The 20,140-nt window shown below is 39.1% G+C and overlaps 2 protein-coding genes across 7 annotated transcripts in view; both read left to right on the top strand.

Annotated features, from left to right (window-relative positions):
• Positions 1 to 3,961, top strand: part of LOC138209910 (major histocompatibility complex class I-related gene protein-like) — an 11,520-nt gene extending 7,559 nt beyond the window's left edge. Inside the window, exons 2-6 of one of the 4 annotated variants that reach the window (XM_069168722.1) lie at positions 1 to 86; positions 548 to 850; positions 1,311 to 1,403; positions 1,573 to 1,593; positions 2,490 to 3,961. The exon at positions 1 to 86 is cut by the window's left edge and continues 193 nt beyond it. In XM_069168722.1, coding sequence (XP_069024823.1) covers positions 1 to 86; positions 548 to 850; positions 1,311 to 1,403; positions 1,573 to 1,593; positions 2,490 to 2,569 — 583 coding nt within the window. In that variant the 3' untranslated portion in view covers positions 2,570 to 3,961. Of the gene's footprint in view, positions 87 to 547; positions 851 to 1,307; positions 1,404 to 1,572; positions 1,594 to 2,489 lie in introns of all 4 variants that reach the window. The other 3 variants (XM_069168721.1, XM_069168720.1, XM_069168724.1) reach the window with 3 other exon arrangements.
• A 5,202-nt stretch (positions 3,962 to 9,163) lies between these two features.
• LOC138209907 (major histocompatibility complex class I-related gene protein-like) lies at positions 9,164 to 19,479 on the top strand. Of its 3 annotated transcripts, none has more exons than XM_069168716.1 (8): positions 9,178 to 9,351; positions 11,379 to 11,645; positions 15,095 to 15,373; positions 15,835 to 16,137; positions 16,598 to 16,690; positions 16,903 to 16,920; positions 17,091 to 17,162; positions 18,041 to 19,479. In XM_069168716.1, exons 1-7 carry the CDS (start codon positions 9,285 to 9,287, stop codon positions 17,135 to 17,137), a joined length of 1,074 nt encoding a protein of 357 aa, XP_069024817.1. In that variant the 5' UTR covers positions 9,178 to 9,284; the 3' UTR covers positions 17,138 to 17,162; positions 18,041 to 19,479. The 3 variants fall into 3 exon arrangements, with proteins under 3 accessions (XP_069024818.1, XP_069024817.1, XP_069024816.1); XM_069168715.1 differs by having other exon boundaries at positions 9,182 to 9,351; positions 16,595 to 16,690; XM_069168717.1 differs by lacking the exon at positions 16,598 to 16,690 and having other exon boundaries at positions 9,164 to 9,351.
• The last annotated feature ends 661 nt before the right edge of the window (positions 19,480 to 20,140 follow it).

Genomic DNA, 20,140 nt, shown 5'->3' with positions numbered 1-20,140 from the left:
ACAGTACAAGAACTACCTCACCCAGGAGTGTCCTGAGTGGCTGAAGAAGTACTTGAACTATGGAAGAAGCTCTCTGATGAGAACAGGTAGAATCACATGACCTGCTGCAGCTTCATGAACACAACAGTCTTCATTTGCCTCCTTCTGTTTCTAACCAGCAGTAACATCACAGTAAACATGAACCAACATACAAAGACCCTCTGTGTCTCCGTTTACATCCATTTACTCTTCCTGTGGTTTTCTCTCTCTCCTCTTTGCCTCGCTCTCCTTTTCACCACATTTTCTCTCTCTCTCTTTCATATTTATGACCACTGTTTTCCTCCAGTTGTGTCTTTCTGTCTGTCCTTTCTAACCTGTCTCACTCCCTCCTCATGTCTCTTTCTACGTCTTTCCTTCTCTTCTGTATCATCATTCCCTTTTATTTGGTACATTAAATGTAATAATATGCGTAACTACAGTCTTCAAACTACATTAAATCAAACAGAAACAGTAACATTCATATTTACTTCATAATAATATAACTATAAACTGTCTGTTGTCTCTGCAGAGCTTCCCTCAGTGTCTCTCCTCCAGAAGACTTCCTCCTCTCCAGTCACCTGCCACGCTACAGGTTTCCACCCTGACAGAGCCATGATGTTCTGGAGGAAAGACGGAGAGGAGTTTCATGAGGGCGTCGACGAGGGAGAGATCCTCCACAACAACGATGGCACCTTCCAGAAGAGTGTCGACCTGGATCTCACATCTGTCCCACCTGAAGACTGGAAGAGGTACGAGTGTGTGTTTCAGCTCTCTGGAGTCAACGAGGACCAAATCACCAAACTGGACAAAGCAGTGATCAGGACCAATGAAGGTAAGACTTCAATCAGAAGGGATGAATGTGGGAAACACATTTAGTTTACTGTTACAGTTTTATTTAAATTAAATTTGAAGGCCTAAATCCTTTGTTTGCCAGTTTGGGATCATTATGTGACACATTCCTGTATTTAATCACATTTAATTAATACAGAACAATGTCAACAATAAAAACTAAATTAAGTGCTTTTAAACACCAATTTTAAGACTTTTTTTCAGACCATGTTTCAACACAATTAAAGAATTATATCTTTATATATCTATTATAACACGGTACACAAATGAGGTCCAACAAAACGAATCGAGGAGACGTCGGCACAGACGCAGGAATTATGTTCAGATGAATGAAATCAAGCAGGACAAACATGTTGTTCCCTGATTATCACGTGAAGGTTCCTTTCTTTTAACCTGCTTTGTTTCTTCCGGTGGTGATTTGTTTGTTGTTGTTTTATCAGCAGGGAATCACATCATCATCATCACCGTCATCGCAGCGGTTGTTCTCGTTGTTGTTCTCGCTGCGATTGGATTCCTTGTTTACAAGAAGAAGACGGGTGAGAGACCAAAACAGAAACTAAAGTTTAGACACACAGTTTCATGATAATATGACATGTCAAATGTAGGAGGGATTTTAAACCAGATCAAATAATTCAGGGAAAAGGGATTAGTATCCTTTCAATAACAACCATGACAACTGAAATGTTTTCCTTTATTTTTTTTTAGCAGCCAAACCTTATCTGCCTGGTAAGTAAAGCCTTTTTTATTTGTCTTTTATTTGTCATATTTTTTGAGCTGACCTGTTTTTCATCAAAGGCGGCTTCCATTGAGTGTTAATTCGGGCTCATGACCTTCACCAAATCCCTGAAGACGATGATGATGGTGTAATCTTTCTCCCTGAAATTTAGCTGAGGCAAAGTGTTGTCTTGAATTGCATGATTGGTAATATTACAGAGTACCAACATTTGTAGAGAAAGTTATGGAAATGGCAGTAACAGTCACACTGGAGCAGCTCAGTTGGTAACTCAACCCGTTTTGATTTATTTTGTTCATTTTACATCTCCTACAGAAAGTTTAAGGAGCACAGGTTCATATCTATGTTTTTATCTCTCTGTGTGTCTGTCTGTTCATAAATGTTTCATGGCTAAATCATATCCATCCTCCTTTATTTGACAATTGTTGAGATCATTTTGTATTTTGTTCTTCTGAAGATTCTTCTCCAGGACATCGATGACTGATAACTAACTGTTCTGTACTAACTCGGTCTGACACATCATGTGCAATGCATCTAGCCATCTTTGTGTGGTACTTCATGCTTTTAAAGAAAACCTCATTCTGCCCACTTTGAGCAGTTTCAAATTTTTAGTCTTTCATCCCATAGTTTCACCCATTTCTATTTTGATATAGATGTTTTTGAACTGAAACCAGTGAAAGTGATACCATCTTTCCTACTTATATTTGGTATATATATATATATATATCATAGGCTCGTAACATTTTTGCAGAGGTCGTTAAAGCCTTGAGGTTTGGGCTGTGACAGTTGGTCCATATACTGCTGTCCACCTGTTTGTTTGACATAACTCGTCATGTCGTCTTGCATTTTTGTCTTCCACCTTAATGATGTCCGATTTCTTTTTCTCTAGATTCTGACACTTTCTCGAGATCCTCTGATGAGTCTTCAAAAAACGTAAGCAGCTCTACAGGCCTGATCAAGACTGACTAACTGATGAGGTTTGCCTGACACATCATCACCAACATCTTTGTGACGATGTTTGTGTTTTGGAAAAGGAGTAAACATGTTTTATTACAGCCATGACACAACTTGTAATCCAGAACATATACAAAATATACTTCACGACCAAATTGAATTGAATAATATTTACATTTATTTCAAGTTATGCAAATAGTTTGGGGAGGTTAACATTTTTATATGGACGATAACCTAAAATTTTGATTTGAAATGTTACAAGTAATATCTATTGTTAAATATTTTTTTTTAAAGATAATAAGCTGTTAACAACAATAAAAGATAGACATCATGTCAATAAACATGTAAAAGTAAGTCAATAAATACAATAGCATATAAGATCGTCAGGTCCTCAGGCAGATTGTTCCAGGAGCATAAAAACTAAAAGCAGTCTGACCAAATGTTATTGTCTTGACTTTGAAACAACTAAAAAAACAAATTGCCAGAGGACCTGAGAGATCATTTATTTTATAGACTAGAAGCACGTCAGACAAGTGGACAAGACGTGCTTGAAGCATTGACAGGTGAATAAACATTAAAGGATGTGTTTTATCCTTTGGTTGTAGTCAACACTCGGGCAGCGGAGATCTGAATCTGCTGTAAGTAGTTCAGGATTTTTTTTTTAGATACCATTCATAAAATTATAATAGTGTGCTCCTGATGATAAAGCTGCGACTGACTCCAGTCCTCTTTAACTCCGCTGAACAACAGGACAGGAAATGGATGAAGGGAGTTTTGCATCACTGTGGTGCTTGATGCTAATTAGTCGGTTATGATGACATCATTTGTTAATTTCATTCCCAGAAAATAACAGTAAAATCATGAAATTACAATATGAGGTTGCATCAATGCGCACGGACACAAAATTTAAGAACCAGTTAAAATGTGATTTTCTAGTTGTAAATATTCTGCTTATATATTTTTGTTGAGATGATAAAACATTAAAGGTTTTGTTTTGATTGTAAGAAGGTTTGAGCAAATAATTTATGTCTTCAAGGCTTTTTGATGCAAGTTACTTTATTATTCTTCATTTGACACTACAGTTTAAGTTTAGCTGATATAATGAAGGGTGGTGTGATATTTGGTCGTTTTTAGGGACGAAGGGCTTTTCTGTCATGTAAGCATTTAGAAATTAAAAGAGAGGTGCTCCAATCACTTTGTGTTTGGGGTTATGTGGATTTAATTAAGTTGTATTAACATTTAAATCTATTTTTACGTGTGTTTTGATTCTCAATAAAGTCCCCAAATAATCCAAATTTCTGTCTCTGAATGATTTCATAAACACACACCTGTGAGTGCAGCTACGATTTCATGAATACTGAGTATTCACTGCTGTCACAGATTAAATAAACGTGGCTCTGTCATGTAGATGTTGATGTGTGAGTTTTCAATCATAACTGAAGAGGAAGTTTTGACTTTTTACCAGCTGACAAAAAAAGTAAGTGATGATTTTTTTTGTATAAGACTTGAACGGTCTGGTTAGCAGCTATTTCTAAAACGAGTGTTTGTACAATATTATATTCTCATAGTATGTTTACAGAAAGCTTGTGCTGTATGATTACTAAAATAGAGGGACAAATATTCATATTTAAAGCCAACGTTAAACGTGTCCCACACCGGTCCCACATTGTCCCACACAAACATCCTCTTTGCTCCACATTTGGTTTGTTAGGATCTGGTCACCTTAAATCAAAGATGGGTCGATGCTCACCACTTCTTGAACAACCTGGTGAGTGAAGGAGCCAAATGTGCTGCAAACAACCAGAATTCAGTTGTAGTTCACTGTGTGTACGTTGGGTGTCGCTGTGCTGGTTTCTAGACCTCGGCTTTACACGTAGTAAAGTCTCTGTTGGGTTCTATTATTTTGATGTTGTGATCTATTGTTCTCCAGAGAAGATGTTAAAGCCGTGTTGTTTGTATATAAGAAATGATTTCATAAAAAATGAATCATAAGAAAGGTCAGTGTTGTTGTCGCGTGTTTAACCCCGGAAGGACAAAAAAGGTGTTTTTGTTGAAGGACTGTGGCGCTAAAGTAGTTTAGTGTTGCTGCTGGTTGTGTTGATTTCTCACTGGATACTGGACATGAATTCTCTGATGAAACGACCAACAAGGATTGTGAATCACTAACGGAAGGAACAGTCTTCATATTGTTGACTCGACACAACGCGGAGTACTAATGAATACTAATTCAGGTCAACATGTCAACATACAATACAACTACACAAGGCCATCACAAAAAGTACATTTTATATCAGAAAAGGAAGAAAGACTAGAAGCTGAAAAGACAAACCTTTTACCAGAACTTGAATGCAGTCGGCCTGGTTTAAACATGTACAATGAGAAGTTCCACAGACTCACCGCTAGATGGCGCCCTTTACCAAACAATAGTCAGGTAGGACTTGGTCAGGATGTGCTTCGGTTTGGTTTAAAATGCACATTGTTTATTTGATATTTTAACTCCACTTCTATTTATTTTTATGCATTGTATCTGTTCTTATGCATCTCGTTTATTTTCTGTACTTTTAAATTGTTCCTTTATATCTGTTTTTATGTGGAACACTGCATGTAATTCTCATGTCGTAAAACTCTTTATTGTATGAAAGGTGCCATACAGATAAGGATTATTATTATTATTATTATTATTATTATTATTATTATTCGGTTCCTTTGCAAACAATGTCTCCTCTTCCTCCTTCTCTTCTTCCTCCTCCACCTTCTTCTCCTTTTCCTCTTCCTCTTCATCTTCTTTTCCTCTTCCACCTCCTCCTCCTCTCCTCCTCTTCTTCTTCCTCCTCCTCTTCTCCACCTCCTCTTCTTCCTCCTCCTCCTCCTCTTTGTCTTCTTCTCCTCCTCCTTTTCCTCCTCCTCCTCTTCTTTTCCTCCTCTTCCTACTCCTCTTCTTCTTCTACTCCTCCTCCTCTTCTTCCTCCTCCACCTTCTTCTCCTTTTCCTCCTCCTCTTCTTCATCTTCTTTTCCTCCTACTCCTCCTCTCCTTCTTCTTCCTATTCTCCTCCTCCTCCACCTCTTCTTCTTCTTCTTCTACTCCTCTTACTCCTCCTTTCCCTCCTCCTCCTCCTCTTCAACTTCTTTTCCTCCTCCACCTCCTCCTCTTCTTCCTCCTCCACCTCCTTTTCTTCCTCCTCCTCCTCTTTATCTTCTTCTCCTCCTCCTCTTCTTCTCTTATTCTCCTCCTCCTTTCCCTCCTCCTCCTTTCCCTCCTCTTCCTCTTCATCTTCTTTTTCTCCTCCTCCTCCTCCTCCTCTTCTTTATCTTCTTCTCCTCCTCCTTTTCCTCCTCCTCCTCTTCTTTTCCTCCTCTTCCTACTCCTCCTCTTCTTCCTCCTCCACCTTCTTCTCCTTTTCCTCCTCCTCTTCTTCATCTTCTTTTCCTCCTTCTTCTTCCTATTCTCCTCCTCCTCCACCTCTTCTTCTTCTACTTCTTCTTCTTCTTCTTCTTCTACTCCTCCTTTTCCTCCTCCTCCTCTTCATCTTCTTTTCCTCCTCAACCTCCTCCTCTTCTTCCTCCTCCACCTCCTTCTCTTCCTCCTCCTCCTCCTCTTTATCTTCTTCTCCTCTTCTTCTTCTTCTCCTCCTCTTCTTCTTCTCCTCCTCGTTTCCCTCCTCTTCCTCTTCATCTTCTTTTCCTCCTCCTCCATCTCCTCCTGCTCTTCTTCTTTTTCTTCTTCATCTTCTACTCCTCTTCCTCCTTTTCTTCTTCCTCCTCCACCTTCTTCTCCTTTTCCTCTTCCTCTTCTTCATCTTCTTTTCCTCCTCCTCCTCCTCCTCCTCCTCCCCTCCTCTTCTTTCTCCTCCTCCTCCCCTTCTTTGTCTTCTCCTCCTCCTCCTCTTCTTCTTTCTCCTCCTCCTCTTCTTGTACCAAATGTCACACACTTCTTCCTCCTCCTCCTCTTCTTTGTCTTCTTCTCCTCCTCCTCTTCTCCTTCTCCACCTCCTCTTCTCCTCCTCCTCTTCTTTGTCTCCTTTTCCTCCTCCTCCTCCTTTTCCTCCTCCTCCTCCTTTCCCTCTTCCTCTTCCTCCTCCTCCTTTTCCTCCTCCTCCACCTCCTCTTCTTCTTTCTCCTCCTCCTCCTCTTCTTCTTGTACCAAATGTCACACTTTTCCTCCTCCTCCTCCTCTTCTTCTTGTACCAAATGTCACACTTTTCCTCCTCCTCCTCCTCTTCTTCTCCTCCTCCTCCTCCTCCTCCTCCTCTTCTTTGTCTTCTCCTCCTACTCCTCCTCCTCGTCCTCCTCTTCTTCTTTCTCCTCCATCTCCTCCTGCTCTTCTTCTTTTTCTTCTTCATCTTCTACTCCTCTTCCTCCTTTTCTTCTTCCTCCTCCACCTTCTTCTCCTTTTCCTCCTCCTCTTCTTCATCTTCTTTTCCTCCTCCTCCTCCTCCTCCTCCCCTCCTCTTCTTTCTCCTCCGCCTCTTCTTCTTGTACCAAATGTCACACTTTTCTCCTTCTCCTCCTCCTCCTCTTCTTTGTCTTCTTCTCCTCCTCCTCCTCGTCCTCCTCTTCTTCTTTCTCCTCCACCTCCTCCTCCTCTTCTTGTACCAAATGTCACACACTTCTTCTTCTCCTCCTCCTCTTCTTCTTCTCCTCCTCCTTTTCTTCTTCTTTTTCTTCTTCTCCTCCTTCCTCTCCTCTTCTTCCTCTTCTCCTCCTCCTTTTCGTCCTCCTCCTCCACCTCCTCTTCTTCTTTCTCCTCCTCCTCCTCCTTTTCCTCCTCCTCCTCCTCCTCTTCTTCTTCTTCTCCTCCTCCTCCTCTTCTTTGTCTTCTCCTCCTACTCCTCCTCCTCTTCTTCTTTCTCCTCCTCCTCCTCTTCTTTCTCCTCCTCCTCCTCATCCTCCTCTTCTTCTTTCTCCTCCTCCTCCTCCTCTTCATCTTCTCCTCCTCCTCCACCTCCTCTTCTTCTTTCTCCTCCTCCTCCTCCTCCTCCTCCTCCTTCTCCTCCTCCTCCTCCTCCTCCACCTCCTCCTCCTCTTCTTGTACCAAATGTCACACTTCCCTTTACACACTCTCAAATGAAGCTCTCAGATATTCGTGCTCTGACTTGTGTGGTCCTTGAATATTGACGGGTGGTGTTGTCTCCAACCACAGAAATATAGGAGCTGTTTCTGAAAACCCGGTTAATATTTAGATGTTGATCTGGTGTTTATTGGCGCTTAATCTCTTCAAAGCATCCAAATGTTTGTTTTAAAGATGTTGTAGGTTTCCTAGTCTGCCTGCAGGAGGCGCTGTCACACTGACAGCTCAATGGGAAACCCAGGTATTGATCAGCAGTCAGCAGGAAGAGCTTCTGTCCACCAGACTTCTAACCACAGTGTCATAAACAATATGAGTCCAGCTTTATTAAATCCTGTAAATAAAGGATTTAACACAGACAGTATTGCTTTGATTGTATAACATAAATAACACCGTCCCAGCTGGAGAAGTCCAACTGAAACTCTACACCGGCGATCAAGTGCTTCAGAAACATGGAGTGAGAATTAAAATGTAAAGAGTACCAAAGCGAGAGCGAGTGAAAATCAGCATCAAGTGTTCAAACATCAACAGTGGCGTTAAATTTCTGTGCAGTCAGCAGTTTTCAGCGTCCACAGCTCCACATGAGGTCAGGAGGTTCAGCCTGTCACTCAGAGCTGATCTGATCTGATCAGGAAACAACTTCTTTCACTCTCTTTCTGCTTCGGTTTTATTTCTTTGCTTCATGATTTCATTTCAAAGTGACTCTCAGAAGTCACAGAGTGTATTTTATTTTTATATATATATATATATATATATATATATATATATATATATATTTCCTGCCCTGATTATTTTTTATGTCGAGACAAATATTTAGGACTGCATTAAATATCTTATTGAACTTACATTTAAAATACGATAAACAAATAGAAGAATAGAAGATGCTCACCACTATCTGGCTGAACATCAACTGTTATAACTGCTGCTTGTGTTTGAAATGAATATCTTCCTGATAGTTCAGTCCTTCACTGTCCACACTGAGGAACTGAACAGCTGGAGGTTTGAACCACTGGAGGGAGCAGCTCACCACTCTGCACTGCAACATCCCTGAGAAAACACTATTTGTTGATGTTTTGGATCACAACTGTTGTCAATCTCAGCTCAGTCACACAGAAATATTACTGCCCCCCCCCCCACACACACACACACTGTGTTAATCTGAAACTCAAAGGGACCTCTGACTGTCCAGAAATTAATACTTTCTGCATATTATGTGACATTTGTTTAAAAAAAAACATGAAACAAGGTCTGAGCAGCTTGAATTAAAACACTCCAGTCATAAATGTAAAAGTTCAGAGACCCCAACATGAAGCCCGCATGTCTTCACATCATTTTTACACCGGATGAAACAGCAGATTTGACTTTCTGTTTTCGTGGAGAACTTCAGTGAGGCTGTTTAACCCGGATTTAAGTGACGTTACACTCAGACTAAATTCCCATTGGCTGACAGGGAGGCTGACGTAACACCTCCGTGATCTGCTTTCACTTTAGTTCTGTAGCTTGAAATAAATACACCGAGTAGATAGATAGATAGATAGATAGATAGATAGATAGATAGATAGATAGATAGATAGATAGATACTTTATTTATCCCCATGGGGAATTTATTTTTTAATATATAGTGTGTTCAGCACAAATAAACATAAAGCTGTGGAAGACTTTCAATGGGAGCTTTCACCATGAAGTCCTTCGTTTTCCTGTTTCTCCTGGGAATACACGGAGCGACGGCAGGTGAGATTTACATTTGTTTTTTTTAAACTTGATGTAAATATGAATTTAAGGTCCGTTTGATGCTTCTGATGTTTAGTTTCAGGACTTACTTGACTGATCACTGATTTCTAATATTTTTAAACGACGACAACCTGAAGTCTGTTTCTGAAAAGTTGTTTTGTGTGTGTCTTATAGTTTAGAAAAACTCTCCGAGCTGGTTTTATTTAACGTGACGGCATAATTACGCAGCACAACATAAATAAATGAAGAAAAAGACCAAGAAAACCATCTAAATGAGAGATTAAATTAAACCGTGTTGGTCCACCACTGTGTTTTGTTCACTGAACATTGTTCGTATTGTATAAATTTGTGTGCTGTCACTTTTTCAGATAAATCACATGCTCGGTGAGAAGTCCTGAATATATTGATATCGGTCATGTATGTTATTAAAAAAAAAAATCGTGTTTAAAAATCGTAGCCTCATTTTCATCAGGTGTAATTAAAAAAAAAATGGAGTATCAAAACAGTTGATCAAAATGGACATAAAGGCTCCTGTTTGGATTTGTAATTACAGCCACATGCCAGTTGATGGCGCTGTTTTCATCCATTATTGGCGCCTGATGAAACTGAATGACTTCCTGCTTTGTTGGTGCATCTAATAGCCCTTCATTCACTGAAGCTGTGAAAAGCCTATTTTCTGTTTGTCAGTATGTGCACACACACATTCACGATGGATAACAACCTCCTGAACTTGAATCGTAGTTTATTGTTTCAGTGCTGAGTTTTTTTAATGAGGCTAAATTATAAAATATTTGAATCTATTCCCCAGAGAAGTTTAGAGTTTCTTTTGTTAGTTTGGTTATTACATTGACTTTATGTATAATAAGGTGATGTTTAGTAGAGCTAGACTGATGAATTGGTCACCTGCACACACTGTACGCCCATATTATCTTTCTGCAGGAATATTAGTGTCGGTGTGTTTGATTCACAAGAAATGACAGAAAATGTTCAAATAGGTTTGAGGTCATTTACCAACATTATGATCAGTTTGTCAACCAGAAGGCCCTGACAGGACGGTCGTTAAATTGTCCTACTCGGTATATGTCTGGGTCACTGTAATAATTACCAAACAAATCTTTAGAAGTGCAGCTGATCACAAACACGTGATCGAGGCTGTCGGCATCCAGACGACAGAGTCTGAAGTGGACAGCAACAAAAAACGTCTCCTTCAGACAGACGACTCTGGATAATAACAGTTCATAAATGATCTGCTTTCAGTCCAATATTACTCATACAGACATGATAAATATATATAAATATAAAGTTGAAAAAATGTTGAAAAATGAAATATAATTCTAGTTTACATAAATCAAGAGTTTGTATTTTATTTTGTCTTGTTGGTTGTGATAACAAAAACTAAATATTTGAACTCCAAAAAAAAAAAAAAATCCTCTGACATCAAAAGAATAAAATCCATCATCATTCATATTTTTGATATGAAAGATGACAATCACAATATAGAAGAGTTAAACTCTCCACTTTGGAGGAGAAGCACGGAGGTCTTCCAACTTCTAGAAGTTGAACAATTTCAAATTGAAAACCTCAGAAATAAGAAATGTTAGTTGTGATAACAGTTCATGAAAGGTAGAAAACATAATATAAGCAAAAAGAAAATGTGTTTAATTTGTTAAATATTGAGAATAAAATGAAACTCATGCAGTTGATGGTTAAATTAATTCTATAATGAGGAGTGTAAAGAAACGATGACGCGTCGTGAAAAATAAATGTCCACTAACTAGAAACTGGAGATTAACTTTGATTCTTGTAATATTTTTTAGACAAAATCATCAGAAATATTTAACAGTTCCTGAAGCTAAATTTGTACCCATAAATTAATGTTTGTTTACTGACTGTACAACAGAGATGATTTGGATTTCTTTCATGTACGTTCAGTTCTGTTAATTCTGTGACAGAATATAATGTTGTTCTGTGTTTTATAAAGTTGTGATTATTAAATCTGAACTGACAACACGATCTATTTCTTACAGTGACTCACTCTCTGAAGCATTTCTTCACTTCGTCCTCTCAAGTACCAAACTTCCCAGAGTTTGTGGTTGTTGGTTTGGTGGATGAAGTTCAGATGATTCACTATGACAGTAACACCAAGACAGCAGTACCCAAACAGGACTGGATGAAGAAAGCTGAAGATGATGATCCAAAATACTGGGAGAGGGACACTGCTAACTTTATGAATTCCCAGCAGACCTTCAAAGGCAACATTGAGATTGCAAAGCAGCTCTTCAACCAAACTGGAGGTTTGTTCATGTTTCACATTTTACTGTTTTATGTTGTTAATTTTTAGTGGGTTGTTAGTAATTGATATTTATGTTGTGTTGTAGTAACACATGTGTGAACACACGTTGAAAATGTTTCATTCAGATCACAGATTTAAAAGATTTAACTCCACGACTCAAGAAATTTACTGCAGAACTCCAGTTTTGATTGGATTAACTTTATTTGACCACAGTGTGTCAGTGACTCAGTAAACATACTTTTCTTAAGTGGTAAAATATATATAGTCAATCAGTGGAAAATTAGTCAACAACACATTTGATCAATAATACATGTGAGTCCTTTATCACACAAAACTCCAAATATTTGCTTGTTCTTGTTTTTCAGAGACAGGAATTTTAAACTCTATTTATCAGTAATTGATTCATTAAAAAACATAATCAACGACTACAAGAACAATAAATTTGAACCCCAAACACGTCTTACAACTGCTGCAAAGTAAAAGTAGTCCACTAATAAATAATAAAGAAATGTGCCATTCAGAAATGTGACTCAGCAAAACTTGTGAAACGCAAACAAATGTGATTTTGTCCTAATTTGCATCAAAGATCACATCTTGTCTCGTAGTTTATGTTTGTTATTTTTGGTTTGTATTCCTGAGTTTTTTCATCACATGTCTCACTTTTCAACAAAGAGATAAATGTTGGAGGGGCGGGGCTTCTCTCTCCTGGTTTCTATTCCTCAGATAAACTGTCACATCCTGCAAGTCGTTCTGGGAAGTGACCAAAGATCTGTGATGTGTTCAGTGTTCAGACAGCAGCACTCACTAAAAGTTGATATTCAAGTTATTTCCACCGTCTGCTTTCATCACTGATACATGAAACCTCACTCTGACATTAGATAACTATCACTCTTTAATATTATGGGTTTTCATGCTGTTTTATTAAAGATCTCCGACCAAACTGAAAATCCTCATCGGTGGAACAAAATGTCCAAATGTTCCTGTTTAGTTGAGAAATGAAAACAAATGAGTTTTGAGATGAGAGTCAGCGTGTGTTGATCAGTTTGACAGTCTGAGCTGGTTAAACCTCCGTTCAGTCCTCTCCTGCTCTCCTCCATCACCTCTTCTGTCTTTTCATGTTCACACTGTTTACCTGCTCTCAGTTCATTATTTCTCTGTTTCTGCTGGCAGACAAACAAATGAGCATCAACAGTGATTTAATTGAGGCTCATAAATGTTGATTAAAGCAGGAAAACTCCTGAACTGTTGTTCTGAGACACAGAAATGATGCTGTTATTCTCTACATTCATTAAAAACACACCTTTTCTCATCAATCTGTTTCTGGACACACTAAAATGACAGGAAGTGATTGTTAGCTTTTAGTCGACTCCATTTTAGTCCATGTTGTCAGGTTAGAGTTGGACTGCTGAGGCTGTAGGAGGATGTCCAGCAGGAGACATGAAGACATGAAGACATGAAGACATGATCCTCCTGTTAGTGACTGAACAAACAGTAAAAAGGAGAAAACCTGTTTTATTATCCAGCAGCGACAACAAAACCCAAAACTACATCAAGTGTCTGCTCACAGTGAAGCTCAGCCGTTAAAACAAATACTATATCCTCTCTGAAGCGTCATTTTCTCCACCTGAAACCAGAGTTATTTTCTCCAGATGGTATTAAACACATGTATAAAATATAATAACGGTGTCGTCTGGCTGCTCAGACAGAGTCCAGCGTCTGCAGCAGCTTTCTGTCACCTCTCAGCCTCTCTGTGATCACACAACACAGGTGTTGTTCTGCAGCTGTATTCACGTTTATTACGTCCGACGGCTTCACGTTCATATAAAATAGGGATTTAACAGCGTCTCGGCTCCACAGTGCAGAGTTACAGTTCACCTGGTTAGCGGCTAACGTTAGCATGGATGAGCCGCCATCAAATCACTGTTAATACTCATTCAGTTGTCTGATGACAGAAGCAGAAACATAATGAAGTGATAGCAGCTAAACTGAGTGTTTCTTAACATTCAGTAAGATTGTAGTTGATGAAGGAGAGCAGGAGACTGATCGGAGGTTCAACCTGCTCAGACTGTCAAACTGCTCTTCAACAGGTTTTGTTGGTTTTCTGAACTGAAGAGGAACCAAAGAAACATTGAATTATTTTCTCCTCTGATTATTCCTTTCAGTGTGGTTCAGAATCTTTAGCAACAAAACACCAAAACACATCACGTCCAACAACATTTCCAGATGTTCAGAGCGGACGTAGCTAAAGAGCCAACAAACGAGCTCAGAGGCTCGCTAGCGGTCGCTCACGATAAATGTCAGAGTGCTGTAGATTTCTGAACTTTAACTTCACGCCAGGTTTTCTGTCGTTAGCAGCGAGGTCTTCTCAATAAATCAGGGACAAACTGACACTGCAAATAACTTCAATTTCAACTTGTAGAAAGTGATTGTGTCTGAACGCTGACAGCATTCAAGTTCTTCAGAGAAGCACGAAGAAGAAACTGTGACTCACAAACCACAAATAAGAAACACAAAGCAAAAGAGCGACAATACGAGCTGCGATCTGACACGAGAACCACGTTTAGAAATGATTTGGGTTTCACTTCATGATGGATGTTTTACAATCCACATTTTATTGGACATTTTGATGAAGCAGTTGAACTTCCTAAAGTTCAGTCTCCGTTCCATGAACTGTACTGTCCTGATCACAGTTGGTTCATCATGATAAATATGGAGTTGGACTACAGTTTGGATTAGTTCACATTTACTTGACTGCAGTGTGTCTTTGTCAGAATAAACATATATAGAGCTGAAATGATGAGTCAAGGAATCAATTAGTTCATCAATACAAGATTAATTGACCATAAATATTTTATATCAGATAATCATTCAACTCTTTTATCAAACAAGATGTTGTAAATTTTCTGGTTTAGTTTTTTCAAATATGGAAATTTTCAGTATTTTTTTTCTGTTTAATCTAATTTTAGATTAAATACTGTTAAATGTTGGTTTGAGGATTTGTCTGCAGGCTCAGAGGACGTCATGTTGTTTTTTTCACTGGTTCTTTACACTTCACATTGTAAACAATGATTTATTTACTCCAAAAGTCATCATTACATCATCAATAATAGAATGAATAATTAGCTGCAGCTCTAAATATGATGTAGAATACAGATTAAATGAGATGAACTCTTCTGTCCTGATACACAGTGTGTCTGTAACAGAGAAGAACTACAGATGAACTTTACCTGATCATCCTGTTCAATCAATCAACACTTCATCCATTAGTTTAGGTGTGTGTGTGTGTGTGTGTGTGTGTGTGTGTGTGTGTGTGTGTGGTGTGTGTTTTGTGGTGTGCGTTTGTGTGTGACTTGTGTGCGTGCGTTTGTGTGTGTGTGTGTGTGTGTGTGTGTGTGTGTGTGTGTGCTGTGATCTCACTCTGGTTTAATGCTGTCTCTGTCTCTGTCTCAGGTGTCCACATTCTCCAGTTCATGTCCAGCTGTGAATGGGATGATGAGACTGAAGAGGTTAATGGATATGAACAGCACGGTTATGATGGAGAAGACTTCATATCCTTTGACCTGAAGACAGAGACATGGATCGCTCCAACACAACAGGCTTTAATCAGCAAACACAAGTGGGACAACGACAAAGCTCGAATCACACAGCTAAAGAACTACTTCACCCAGATTTGTCCTGAGTTACTGAAGAAGTACTTGAACTATGGAAGAAGCTCTCTGATGAGAACAGGTAGAATCACATGACCTGCTGCAGCTTCATGAACACAACAGTCTTCATTTGCCTCCTTCTGTTTCTAACCAGCAGTAACATCACAGTAAACATGAACCAACATACAAAGACCCTCTGTGTCTCCGTTTACATCCATTTACTCTTCCTGTGGTTTTCTCTCTCTCCTCTTTGCCTCGCTCTCCTTTTCACCACATTTTCTCTCTCTCTCTTTCATATTTATGACCACTGTTTTCCTCCAGTTGTGTCTTTCTGTCTGTCCTTTCTAACCTGTCTCACTCCCTCCTCATGTCTCTTTCTACGTCTTTCCTTCTCTTCTGTATCATCATTCCCTTTTATTTGGTACATTAAATGTAATAATATGCGTAACTACAGTCTTCAAACTACATTAAATCAAACAGAAACAGTAACATTCATATTTACTTCATAATAATATAACTATAAACTGTCTGTTGTCTCTGCAGAGCTTCCCTCAGTGTCTCTCCTCCAGAAGACTTCCTCCTCTCCAGTCACCTGCCACGCTACAGGTTTCCACCCTGACAGAGCCATGATGTTCTGGAGGAAAGACGGAGAGGAGTTTCATGAGGGCGTCGACGAGGGAGAGATCCTCCACAACAACGATGGCACCTTCCAGAAGAGTGTCGACCTGGATCTCACATCTGTCCCACCTGAAGACTGGAAGAGGTACGAGTGTGTGTTTCAGCTCTCTGGAGTCAACGAGCACCAAATCACCAAACTGGACAAAGCAGTGATCAGGACCAATGAAGGTAAGACTTCAATCAGAATGGATGAATGTGGGAAACACATTTAGTTTACTGTTACAGTTTTATTTAAATTAAATTTGAAGGCCTAAATCCTTTGTTTGCCAGTTTGGGATCATTATGTGACACATTCCTGTATTTAATCACATTTAATTAATACAGAACAATGTCAACAATAAAAACTAAATTAAGTGCTTTTAAACACCAATTTTAAGACTTTTTTTCAGACCAAGTTTCAACACAATTAAAGAATTATATCTTTATATATCTATTATAACACGGTACACAAATGAGGTCCAACAAAACGAATCGAGGAGACGTCGGCACAGACGCAGGAATTATGTTCAGATGAATGAAATCAAGCAGGACAAACATGTTGTTCCCTGATTATCACGTGAAGGTTCCTTTCTTTTAACCTGCTTTGTTTCTTCCGGTGGTGATTTGTTTGTTGTTGTTTTATCAGCAGGGAATCACATCATCATCATCACCGTCATCGCAGCGGTTGTTCTCGTTGTTGTTCTCGCTGCGATTGGATTCCTTGTTTACAAGAAGAAGACGGGTGAGAGACCAAAACAGAAACTGTGTCTCATATTATCTTTTATGTAAAAGTGAAACAAACACACTTAAAATAGTTTCAACCAACATGAAGCGATGTAATTCTCAGCTCTACGGTTTTAATGATAACAGGACGATGCGAGGGAGAAGTGAAAGGAAATAAAAATAATGTACAACAACTACTAACAACTGAAATTATTTATCTTTTCATTTCAGACAAGCGCCCTCCATCCCGTAAGTAAAACCTGTTTGGATTTAGTTTTCTCTTATCTCACATGTATTATAGCTTAAACAAACATTCTGTATTTTGTCCTCCAAATGTTTTTTTTATTGTTGTCTGTTTGTTAAACTGAGGTTCAGTTCAGAGCTGCATGTGGACTAACAAAATGTTTCTGACCTTCCAGCTGTGGAGAACCGTGAGGTCCAGCAGCAAATGCTTCCAACGGCCTAAATGACAAACACAACCCTGCACACAGGTGAGCTGCTTCATATGTTGAAGAAAGTGTCCTTGTAACATGTGTAGAGGAACCGTACGAGTGTTTCACTGTCAAAACCTCGCTGACATGTTGGAGTTAAATATCTGTAGTGAACAAAATCTCTCCGTCAATTATATTTTCACAACAAACGCGAAGCTGTTTTATGTTAAGTGAGAAAAGATTTGATAAATAATAACTTTAATATCAAGATTTAGAAAAGCAACAACACCAATTTATCAAAATGGTTCAACCAAAATAAAACAAACAATTGTGCCTCAAAAGCAAAACAGTTAAATACTTATATGGATCTTTCATATTTTAGTTCTTCATGATACAATAAATACTCAGTTTTGTGCAATCAAATTCTCTCTTTGCTATTATTTTCTGTTATAAATCATCTTTCTTTCTTCTTTTTTTTTCTTCTACCCGCTGATAGAAATTCAGAGGAAATAAAACCAAAACATGAATTGACAAGATATTTTTCAAACACATAAATGGTGACAAAAATTATTTTGATGACATATTGAAAGGTGGATTTTCTTCTGGTAAAATATTTCAACATTGATAAATGAATTAAGGATGATGAAGTAAAACATTATCAAACATGTTCCATATAATCACAACGGAGTTCAAACAAATCTAAAACAAATCCACATTACTTCCAGTTTTTGTATGTTTCTGGTGTTGGGGTTCTCTTGTACATCAACAAATCAAGCATCAATATTGATGATACAACACGGATGAATTCCCCTTTTCATAAATCCATATTCCCAGCGTGTTGGGATACGTAGATGTAAACCTTTAGATAACATGCTGCGTCCTCTGGAAGCAGCTGATGTAAACGGGAGCCTTTAACCAGCCTGTGTTTGTCCGTGTAGATTCTCCATCTGTGACACTCCTGATGATAAAGCTGCGACTGACTCCAGTCCTCTTTAACTCCGCTGAACAACAGGACAGGAAATGGATGAAGGGAGTTTTGCATCACTGTGGTGCTTGATGCTAATTAGTTGGTTATGATGACATCATTTGTTAATTTAATTCCCAGAAAATAACAGTAAAATCATGAAATTACAATATGAGGTTGCATCAATGCGCACGGACACAAAATTTAAGAACCAGTTAAAATGTGGTTTTCTAGTTGTAAATATTCTGCTTGTATATTTTTGTTGAGCTGATAAAACATTAAAGGTTTTGTTTTGATTGTAAGAAGGTTTGAGCAAATAATTTATGTCTTCAAGGCTTTTTAATGCACGCTACTTTATTATTCTTTATTTGACATTACAGTTTAAGTTTAGCTGATATAATGAAGGGTGGTGTGATATTTGGTCGTTTTTAGGGACAAAGGGCTTTTCTGTCATGTAAGCATTTAGAAATTAAAAGAGAGGTGCTCCAATCACTTTGTGTTTGGGGTTATGTGGATTTAATTAAGTTGTATTAACATTTCAATCTATTTTTACGTGTGTTTTGATTCTCAATGAAGTCCCCAAATAATCCAAATTTCTGTCTCTGAATGATTTCATAAACACACACCTGTGAGTGCAGCTACGATTTCATGAATACTGAGTATTCACTGCTGTCACAGATTAAATAAACGTGGCTCTGTCATGTACAGTTGAAACCAGAAGTTTACATACACGGTGCAAAAAGACACATAACACTTTTTTTCTCACTGTCTGAAGTTAAATCAGACTAAACCTCTCCTGTTTCAGGTCCGTTAGGATTACCAAAATTATTTAACTTTTGCTAAATGTCACAATAATGAGAAAGAGAATATTTTAGAGAATTTTTCATTACTTTCTTCAAGGTCAAAAGTTTACATCCAGTTCCTTAGTATTTAGTAGCATTGCCTTTGAACTGCATGACTTGGGTCAAACGTTTTGGGTGTCCTTCCACAAGCTTCTTGCAGTACTCTGCAGGAATTCTGGCCCATTCCTCCGGACAGAACTGGTGGAACTGAGTCAGGTTTGTTGGCCGCCTCGCTCGCACACTCTGTCTGCTCTCCGTCCGTCTTCCGTCTGCTCCCCGTCAGCTCTCCGTCAGTCCTGTACCTGTTCCCGTTCCTCCGGCCTCTGTGTCTCCTGCGGATATCCCTGTCAAAATCATCAGTCGGTGGAGTTGCCCTCCCGGCTTGGAAGATTGTTGACGCCGTCCCTTCCGCTGGTCTGCCGGCTGCCCTGTTACCCGTGTCCCCCTGGAGCTGTCGGTTGAGTTGCCCTCCCGACTGGACGTAAAGTGGACACGCTCGGTGCCACCTTTTGGTTTGTAGTTTTTTGTTTGTTTTTTGGACAATAAAGACTGTATTTTTGGAACTTAAAAACCTTGAGTCTGTGAGCTTGCATTTGGGTCCTGGAAAAACACCCCACCACATAACAATAACATGTTTGCATTAATGCGAAGGGTGATACTGAGATCTGGACTGCAGTAAATGGGGCAGGTCTGGCTCAAAAACGGTGGTTTTAATGCGCAAGATGTCACGCAGGTGGGAGTCACTTAGTCTTGTCCTCACACGGTTCTTATTCATGTTCATAACTGAGAATATCTTCTCGCACAAGTACGTCGATCTCCTTTTCAATAGTTGCAAAATCACTGAAACGCCGTTGAAACTCCTCAGCCAGAGATGAGATGTTTGCGGCATACCTCCTCATTTGCGCACTGATATTGTGCGCTGGAAAACGGGTCATTATTGCTTGCAGAGATTGGAAATGTGTGGTATCGGGCTGCGTTTGTGACAGGTGGCTTTGGAAAAGGAGCAGCTTGGTCCGAAAGGCTTTGATATGTGAATACAGTTGGCTTATCATTGCATTTTGCCCCTGAAGGCTCGTGTTCAAGGCGTTCAGATGTCGGGTTATGTCAACTAAAAATCCCAAATCAGCCAGCCAAACAGGATCGGTTAGTTCTGGCATCGGTTGTCCCTTTTTTTTCCCAAGAATTGTCCAATTTCCTCTTTAAGAGAGTAGAAACGCTGCAGTGCAGACCCC

The sequence above is a fragment of the Embiotoca jacksoni genome, unplaced genomic scaffold (genome assembly GCF_022577435.1).
Source record: "Embiotoca jacksoni isolate LCO1_2020_lvr unplaced genomic scaffold, fEmbJac1.0.p SCAF_41, whole genome shotgun sequence".
In the NCBI taxonomy this organism is placed as follows: domain Eukaryota; kingdom Metazoa; phylum Chordata; class Actinopteri; family Embiotocidae; genus Embiotoca; species Embiotoca jacksoni.
The sequence above is the reverse complement of the archived record's forward strand: the minus strand, read 5'-3'. Positions and strand labels throughout refer to the sequence as shown.

Coding starts and splice junctions, on each gene's coding strand:
- LOC138209907 (XM_069168715.1), top strand. CDS start 9,285: ATGGGAGCTTTCACCATGAAGTCCTTCGTTTTCCTGTTTCTCCTGGGA. Junction 9,352..11,378: donor AATACACGGAGCGACGGCAG/GTGAGATTTACA, acceptor TATTTCTTACAG/TGACTCACTCTCTGAAGCAT. Junction 11,646..15,094: donor GCTCTTCAACCAAACTGGAG/GTTTGTTCATGT, acceptor TCTCTGTCTCAG/GTGTCCACATTCTCCAGTTC.